At 40.7% G+C, this 9,921-nt stretch overlaps 1 protein-coding gene across 1 annotated transcript; it reads left to right on the top strand.

Moving 5' to 3' along the window:
• The first annotated feature begins 8,630 nt into the window (after positions 1–8,630).
• Positions 8,631–9,602, top strand: LOC138035905 (uncharacterized). Its single transcript, XM_068882306.1, has 2 exons — positions 8,631–8,865; positions 9,007–9,602. The coding sequence occupies exons 1-2, from the start codon at positions 8,631–8,633 to the stop codon at positions 9,600–9,602; spliced, it is 831 nt and encodes a 276-aa protein (XP_068738407.1).
• Positions 9,603–9,921: the final 319 nt, after the last annotated feature.

Here is a 9,921-nt window from a genome sequence, read left to right as displayed (position 1 = left end):
TCCCTCAAAGGCTTTTCGCTAGTTTTCTCATTGGGTGTTGAAACGCAGCGGGATAGCAGATTGTGCATCGAGAATGAGGGCTTTTCATTTTCTCCTCAGCTTAACATCTTAAGTCCCAAGTGTTCCAATGAGTAATTTTGCGACGACAAATTTCATAAACGTAACAATATATTATATAATATTTTAGCATGTTTTAGACTAAGTCATCGAAGTCGCTGCCTTAATTAAGGAGATAAAACGTGTCAACTATGTCAAACTTATCGAAGACAGACGTCCTGTTCCCCGTCATTAGCATACCCGGTTTTTCTTCGACCTTGTTGGATTAAAGGAACAAAAGCTCACAGGCCGTTGAAGTTGTACTAACGTATTTCACAAATTATTTTAGGCCAACGGAAAGTCGGGAAAAAAAATTAATGTAACAATTCCAATTCGCATAAATTACGTCCGACATCACGGTCTTGATGCGATAAAATATTTGGATAGTAAAAGGTGCTTCTACGCAACATTATCTTTCAAATCATTTGGACCTACCTTTCTTCTCGTTACGTTTTCAAAAGATATGGAAAAGAAATTCACAAATCCAGTTGGCAAATTACTTATCATAGTTTCATGACACAAACTGCTGCAAGGATTAACTAAAGATGAAATCGGACTTACCCAAGACAGAGTACAGCCTCTGAATAAAAAATACAATTTGATACCAATGAATGTGGCGATAAAGCTGCATCGTAAGGCGTACACCAAGTAAATTGGCCACCGTACAGAGATTCTAAAAGCTGACGTTTCGAGCGTTAGCCCTTCGTCAGAGCGAATCGAGGGATTATGGGTTACGTGTAGTTTTTATAGTAGAGAAGGAGCTACGCTATTGGTGGTAACATGGCCACTTGAAAAATAGGAATATATTAGTTAAATGAAAAGCGTTCGTTAATACCGTGAGGATTAAGGGTGCCGATTTGAAAGACGAATTTTTGTTCCAGATTCTTGCGGCTTTCCGTCATATCTAGATGTAGGGAAAGGCCGTAGATAGCCATGTGTTTTTTGGAGTGGTTAGGCAGATTAAAATAGCGAGCGACTGGCTTAGATGCATCCTTGTCATTCTTCTCAACATCGCGAAGGTGTTCGCGGAATCGGTCACCTGTCTCACCAATGTATAACTTACAGGTTATGCAATAAATGACATTTACGGGAGTACATGTGAAACGATCGGTGATCTTAACAGATTGCTTAGGTCCCGATATCTTGCTAGTGTTAACAATGAAAAGACAAGTTTTGCATCGTGAGCGCGCGCATTTGAAAGTGCCGGGTTGCTCGTTAGTTTATAGGGTGCGCTTCTAACTAAAAAGTTGCCTACGTTTTTGTCGCGTTTGAATGAAATAAGTGGAGGTTGCGAAAAGATTCTACTAGTTTCGGGATCATTTTGGAGTAATTTAAAATTACTAAGAATGATGCTTTTGACTGCGTGATTATGAGGATGGAAAGTGAGGGTGAATGGAATTCTGTCATTCTTATCTTTTTGTGACGTTTGTAGTGATGACTGTCGATCAAATTGTTGGGCGCGATGATGGCCCGCTTTGACCACAGAGACAGGATAGCCACGTTTTGCGAAGAACTGGCACATCTCCTCTGATTTGCTGGAAAAATCGGAGTCATCACTACATAGACGTCGAAGTCTAAGAAATTGAGAATAGGGAATGGAGTTTTTGACATGTGATTTAAAAATTGGTGTTCAACATATCCTACAAAAAGATTGGCATGGCTAGGTCCCATTCTTGTGCCCATCGCTACACCATTAATTTGTTTGTAATAGTTGCCGGCGAATGAAAAACAGTTAAGTGTTAAAACTAGTTCGGCAAGGCGGAGGAGCGTTTCCGAGGTAGGTTCTTTGACAGTGCGTTCGGTTAATCTTTATCCATGCGCTCTACCGGAACAAGGAAGCAGGCCTTGGTTTCGTGGTAAATACCACCAAAGTCCCACTGTCATTCGACGTAGCGACCTTTGTGATACTTCATCTTGCCAAACTTGGACTCCTCAATCTCAACAGTTGTACCAGGACCGCCTATTGGCCTTGCATGTTGCTTCATTATTCTATCTGCACAAACCTCCCGGCAATAGTTATACCAATCTATCACCGTTTCTGTCACGGTGGTTTCTTCATCTAACGCGGTTTCTTGCACTGCTTGTGTTGTGGTGAATTTATGCGCCCAAGCGTAAGTTAGGGCTAATATTTTTTCAAGGGAAAGCTTACTACCAGAAAACCAGGACTTCTGGCGGATTGAAGCTTGTCCATTGCAGTTTTTTTCTAGAGCATCGCCAAACAAATCCATCTCCCGATGCAGTGCGTCTTTGCCATTTGAGTGCGTTTCCACTCTGAGGTTTAGGGCATTTCATTGACGAGAGTAGATTGTGCTCTTTGCACCACTCTATGCACCGCTCGTGATCGGCTAAAAGTCGGGATAGTTTCCATAAGTTTAAAGTTGTTTCTTGAGGGGCGGCCATATTATTTTTAAAATTCACAGTTTGATGAAAGAGAGGGGTTAACGTCGACTCTATACTGCAATAAATCGTGCATAAAAAATTTCCCTTATAGGATGCCCCAATCACAAGGAGGTAAACTCTTCCGTTCAGTGTTCTTTTAAGTGTGCAGCACGGGGGATGAGAAAAACAAGCAATTCAGACATTCACAGATATACTCGATTAACCTCCAAAAGAATTTTACTGGGTTCAACCCTAAGCCTAAAGGGTTACAGTTAGCATTATTAAGGGGTGACGTTGTTTCAAAAGAAGCAAAATCAGTGCATTTGTTGGTGGTCAGTACGGCACGCGTATATAATTACTTATCATTGTTATGTAAATATTCGTCCAGAATTCCAAAGAAATATCATTATCAAGAAAATAACACAAACAGCGGTGATAAACATTGTATTCCAACGCATTTTTATAAAACTTGACGTTTCGTATGCTAGTCAACACACATACGAAACGTCAAGTTTTATAAAAATGCGTTGTAATACAATGTTTATCACCGCTGTTTGTGTTATTTTCTTAATCAAGCTACGATGGCCTAAGAACAAGAGTTTATACGATATCATTATCAAGGTGTGAATTAGCAACTTGACACGTTAGCTTAGTGGTCTAGAAGAGGGACAAGTAATCCAGAGGTTTACGATGGTACGGAGTTCAAGGCAGACTGCGGGAGAAAAAAGGACAGAAAATGCCGAGCGGGATCTGAAATAGAAAGACAGGACAAAGGAATCGAAAGAGGAAAGCTGGGACGAAAAGAAAAAAACACGGTGTGAGCAAAGAAAAGAGAGAGGGAGAAAAAAGAGAGGGAGGGAGCGAGAGAGAGAGAATGAGATCCACTTTTGATCATCCCGTAAGTACAAATTAGCCATGTATGTATTCGATTCCCTTGGGTATACGTATTGTTCTACAAAACAAATGTGCGAATGCATAATTAATTTATTCTGCATGCATAATCAAGTAGGGACCTGTACTGAAATCATTCCATCGTATAGACCTTTAATATTCATAAATGGCGGCCAATTTATAATTCTTTTGTCGAAGTGCAAATTAGCCTACTAAGCCTCGATACCATACAGTGAATTGAAGGGAATTTTTGCTCTAAAATGAGGCTTGGTAGGCTAATTTACCACCTGGACAAAAGAATTATAGATGTGACCGCCATTTATGAATACGGTCTATTCAGCGTCGCACTTCATTGCCTTCAGGTCGCCAATATCACTTCGTTTGGCAATATCATAATCGCTTATCATCAACTAACTGAGTATTCCGAATGCAAATTTGGCAAATTATTTTGCTTACTTGTCAAGAAATATATGGGTCGATAGTTCGACTTCCAAACACTTCCTCTGAGCAATTGTTGGAGTTCGCTCGTGCGGCCAATTTACCGCAGGATTTGCTAATTGCGGGCTTGGACCTCCGACTTTTCTTGCGATAGAGTATCCGGGTGAATATAATTAGTATAATAATAGGTATTTATTTTTTAATAATAATAGGTATTTACTTTGACATATTTACTTTGACATTTAATTATTTTGCATGACCCTTGCATTTATGCATAATTTACATTTAAAGGAGACATTTCTAGTAGCCTGCGTCCTAGGACGTTAAAAGGCATGTAAGGGGAAATCGGCAAAAGAAGTGAGCGGTAAGAAACACATCTTCGCCTCTTCGTCCTTCCCCGGTTAACCTCCAAGAGTTTCATACACTTTCTTTCCTACAATTGTGACATGACAAGATTCACAGTCTTGCAAATGATCTCGAAATGTGGGAAAAATCCCATACTTCCACTTCAAATCTTATCCCTAGTCTGCACAGGGTTTGTTTCGCCTATCAATTGTATAATTTCGTCGGCTCACTTCGTTTGCCGGTCATCATTTGAAGCCTGGTTGTCACATTGGATTTGATATTTCTGATGCAGGATAACCCAATATAGATGATACTTACCTCAACCAGATGTCCTTGGAGTGTACTCGCTGGTATCTCAGGTCTTCACCGCTTCTTTTTGTCGTGATCGCTTTCTAGCTGAAGCTGATCCAGGCTTGAGTCCAACCGTTTTTGAAAGTTGTCTTGTAGCAAGTTCAGTAATGTTGATGTCTGACGTCTCGCTGGAGGTTCCAGGAGCGTCACGATTCACAGCACCACTTGGTGGAATTTTCATACCATGCAGTTTGAAGAGGCGTCTTGATTTCTCGCTTTCACTCAACTCCAACCAATCGTCTGGGTCCACCTTTAGATTTTCAAACTTCCTGCATAGCTGATATGGACCCTCATCAATAACAGCCCGCTCTATGTTTCTTTCTTGCTCTTGTACTAGACCTTCTACAAGGCTGATTCCATCTAGCCAGGTCATCTTTCCAGTTTTCTCTGCTTTCTTTCGCTGCTTCAGTCGTGCATTCATGGATTCTGACTCATCATTAAAATAGAATTCTTCTTCCAGACCAGCGGATTTTCTGACTGACTTCAACATCGTACGCTTCATGTCGTTTGCAATGGATCGGCTAAAGTAGTTGAAAAACTCTGGCTCATTATCTTCGCTCAGTTTTCTGGCCACTTTTTGGCGCTCATTCCAGACTGGGTACAAGGATTCCAATTGCACATCAAAAGTCTGCATTGCTATCTGCATCCACAAGTCCCTTCTCTTTCCCTTCTTCGTTTCCAAAGATATCATCAAGGAACTCCCTTTAAAGAGGGTCTTTTATTGCAAGGCTATTTAGCTTTCTCTTTATGTCATCTTCTACATGCTTGAAACAGGACAACCAAATTACTAAGGGAAAGAATGGGCTAAAACCATTTCGTACAGCAACTTCCCTGTCACTTTCCATAAACACGGTATTGGCTGTCTGGTTTCAGCGATACTAGAGATGATGCAAAGTAAAGAAAAGAAGTCTCGTTCCTGCGTGAATGGAATATCGTTGGTCCAAGTAAGGTTGGGTGTCCACCACGACCTCTATCTTTGTTCTCGAGCATGGTGTGCTGGTATGTGGTTGGCGTGACGTAGTAAGCTCAAATATTGAACATCGTGTCAATGCCGAGAACAGAAGGACACGTGCTTTCCGCGGAGCAAAATTTAACAACGTCATTCAGTTGACGGTCTGTTGCCAATATGCAGGCTGGATCTGGAGCGAGCTGCACTTTCCTCACAAATTTGACTGGATCAGTTTGGGATTTTGCAAGGACGGCATACAGGTCATCTTTCGCCGTTTTTGAACCAGACGTCTCGTACTTTAGGTTGGACACCTGCTTGATGCTCCTTGGCAGGTCACCACGAGCTTGAAAGTTAAGGACACCGCCTGCATCCTCAAAGGCTTTGTCGTATATCCCTGCCACGGACTTTTTGGACTTGACTTCAGATTTGAGCTTCTGAAGCACGCTTGGCTTGGTTCAAAAAGTCCCTCCTTCTCCTTTCTTTGAGTTCTTATAAGGCTCTGAAAATATGGCATGTTCCCGACCTTCAAACATGTACTGAACTAACACAAATCGAAGGCGCCTGTTCTTCTCACTCTCAAGCTCAATAGCTCTTCTCTTGAAATCTTTGTGTTTTCCATGTACCCAGTATGTTTTAGTAGCCTTGATGGTTTGTCCTGGCACTGGCAATAAAATTTCCGTCTTATTTTTGGACAAGAAAGTGGCCGTGCCGTCATTGCCGATAAGGCAGTATCCCATGTTGACTCTATACCAAAAGGGTACAAATTTCCATGTACCTCGTAAAATTGAAACTAGTTCAAACATCTTATACTGAAAGGGTCCATGGAAATTTCCATGTACCATGTAACATCGAGGCTAATTCAAAAATTCTTGACCAAAAGGGTACACCGAAATTTCCATGTAGTACATGTAGCCCATACCATTGAGACTAATTCAAAAATTGTATACCAAAAGGGTACATGGAAATTTCTATGTACCTCGTAACATTAAAACTAGTTCAAACATTCTATACCGAAAGGGTCCATGGAAATTTCCATGTACCCTGTAACCCTGAGACTCGTTCAAAAATTATTGTCCAAAAGAGTCTATGGAAATTTCCATGTACCATGTAACATTCAAACTAATTCAAAAATTATTGGCCAAAAGGTTACAGGGAAATTTCCATATAGTACATGAAGCCCATACCATTGAGACTAATTCAAAAATTCTATATCAAAAGGGTCCATAACAATTTCCATGCACCTTGTAACATTGAGACTAATTCAAAAATTCTTGTCCAAAAGGGTACATGGAAATTTTCATGTACCTTGTAACACTGAGACTAGTTCAAACATTCTATACCGAGAGGGTCCATGGAAATTTCCATGTACTCTGTAACACTGAGATTAATTTAAAAATTTTTGTCCAAAAGGGTACGCGGAAATTTCCATGTAGTACATGTAGCCCGTACCATTGAGGCTAATTCAAATATTCTATACCGAAAGGGTCAATGGAAATTTCTATGTACCCAATGCAACATTGAGACCAACTCGAAAATTCTTGTCCAAACGAGTACATGGAAATTTCCATGTACCTTGTATCATTGAGACCATTTCAAAAATTCTTGTCCAAAACGGTCCATGGAAATTTCCATGTACCTTGTGACATTGATACTAGTGCAAACATTCTATACCGTAAGGTTCCATGGAAATTCCATGTAACCTGTAACATTGAGATTGATTCAAAAATCATTGTCCAAAAAGGTACATGTACCGTGTAACATTGAAATTAGATACATGTACCGTGTAACATTGAAAATAGTTCAAACATTCTATACCGAAAAGGTCCATGGAAATTTGCATGTACCCTGTAACACTAAGACTAAATCAAAAATTATTGTCCAAAAAGGTCCATGGAAATTTCCATGCACCATGTAACATTGAGACTAATTCAAAAATTCTTGCCCAAACGGGTACACGAAAATTTCCATGTAGTATATGTAGCCCATACCATGGTTTATCATGGTAAACGTTTTTGCTGTTTTTACTGGAAAACTGCTGCAAACACTGCAAAATAGCAGTTTTCATAAAACGTGTTATTTAGAGGCTAAAACGAAGGTTTTGCACAATTTTGCAATGGCCCTATAATTTTAAATTTGTTAAAATTTTGTCACATTTGTCCATTTTGTAGTTATCAAATTTAACGTGTTTAACTGCTAGCGTCTGCTTGAAAGTGAGTTTCAAGTCCAAGGTAACCAGACGTTTTTCCCTTCACGGCCGCTGCGCGGCTCTCTCGTGGCTCAGATTAATAATTTTGAAGGGGATAGTTTCTAAAGAAACTGGGTGCTGCGTCGGTGGGGAAGTACTAGTAAACAAAAATTTTGTTTTATCAACGGAGTTGATAATGTAAATTGACCACCGTACAGAGCTTCGCTCTGGCGAAGGGCTAACGCTCGAAACGTCAGCTTTTAGAATCTCTGTACGGTGGTCAATTTACATTATCAACTCCGTCGATAAAACCAAATTTTGATTAATAATTTTGAATCTCTTGGGGGAAATCTGTGCTCTTTCATTGATTAATTTGATTTTGATGACGGTTATAACATTCCAATGATACATAAGCGGTGTCCGGATCATCTGGCAATAACAAAAGCCTGAGCAAAGCTTGAAAATCGAGTAGGATTTTGAGGTTGCAGAGCCGTTGCGTTTTTAAAAGTTTCTCGGGATAATGCTCATTGACTACAGCCGGTCTAGCTTCACCTTCAATTGTTACCTTCAAAAATTGCCAGTTCTCGTGAACAGATCGTAGGGGACAGGTTTGAAGAAACGACACGAGAATGCTTTCATGTCCCGGCTGAAGTGTTCATTGCAAAAAGGTCGTGGTATACATATTGTAATGTGATAACTCCCTAGTGGGGTTTATTAGAGTTTAATCCTGTCTCCAGAGAGCCGCACCCATAAATTCTAACTATATAAAGCGGTTGTATTTTTTAGTTCTCTTGGCTTGTGTAATGTTTTAGTTTGTGTGTAATAAATGGATTTATGTATTGATGTTTTAAGTTTTGTTTAGTATACACTACAACTGGCGACGAGGATGACTACAGCCGGTCTAGCTTCACCTTCAATAAAGCATGTATGTGGTGGTGAATTCGCCTCACCTTGGTCCAATTGAAGAGTTTACACCAGGCTGTGATTGGAAACCATATGTTCTTCGAAGTAAACGCTTTACCGGGAGAGAAGCGTGAGCCGAAGATACTCACGTTAATGGGCAGCAAGGTTTACTCTCTTTTGAGATCCATTTCAGCGCCGAGAAAACCCAAGGAGTTAAGTTTTACAGAAATCGTCGACTCGTTAGCACAGCACTTGGATCTAAAGCCGACCATTATTGCAGAACGTTACAAGTTTCATAAAGCCGCGCAAGGAGAATCGGAATCTATCCGTCAGTTTATCGCAAGACTACAGAAATTAGCTGAAACTTGCAAGTTTGGAGATTAAAGAGAAGAAGCTATTCGTGACAGATATGTCTACGGCTTGAGAGACCGTACAATTCGAAGGAAATTGCTTGCGGAATCGTCTCTAGTTTTGCAGTCTGTGGTAGAGAAAGCCTGCGCGGCCGAACTGACAGAGAAGGAAACCTCAGTAGTACATGGCGATTCTGTTGTAAAGAAAGTGGAGAGAAGTACTGTTCCCGAATGTTTCAGATGTGGTAAGACGAACCACACCCCTGATAGCTGTTTTCATCTGAAATCAAGATGTCACAGATGTCAGAAAACGGGACACATTGCGACAAAGTGCACCGTTACTCCATTACCACAGAGGCCACCAGTCAAGCGTGGAACAATTCGAGGGAAAATGAAGAAACAAGGCCGAATTGGCAACCTTCAAGAAGTTGAAGCGGTTGAAGAGTCCGTGAATAAGTCCGTTTGGCCAATGTTTACTATAGTGAATTCCCGTCGAAGATGTAAGGAATTTATTGTTCCAGTAGTAATCGAGGGCAAGAATGTTGACATAGAATTGGATACCGGAGCATCCGTTACGATAATTCCAAAGAATGTATGGTATGATATTTTAGCTACGAAACCCCTTAAGGAAACGGATTTGAAGTTGAGAAGTTATTCTGGGCACAAGATTCCAGTGGTCAGGGAAGCTGAGGTTCGAGTCTCGCATCACAATTAAGAGGTTTCGCTTCCAGTTTTTATTACGGATAATGATTGTCCGGTCCGGATGGGGCGTGACTGGTTGTCTGCGCTGAAATTGGACTGGGGCTTAATAAAGCAGATCTCAGTGGTTGACAGATTGGCAGCCTTACAAACGAAGTATCCTTCACTGTTTGACGATGGCCTGGGAACAATAGAAGGAGTAGTGGCTCATCTTAAGCTGAAAGAAAATGCAAAGCCGCAGTTTTTCAAGCCCAGACCGGTCCCTTTCGCTCTTAAAGGGAAAATTGCCGCCAAACTGAACCGTTTGGAAAGAACTGGTGAGTTGGAGAAAGTAG

Source organism: Montipora capricornis, unplaced genomic scaffold (genome assembly GCF_036669925.1).
Source record: "Montipora capricornis isolate CH-2021 unplaced genomic scaffold, ASM3666992v2 scaffold_436, whole genome shotgun sequence".
Classification (NCBI taxonomy): Eukaryota; Metazoa; Cnidaria; class Anthozoa; order Scleractinia; family Acroporidae; genus Montipora; species Montipora capricornis.
The sequence above is the reverse complement of the archived record's forward strand: the minus strand, read 5'-3'. Positions and strand labels throughout refer to the sequence as shown.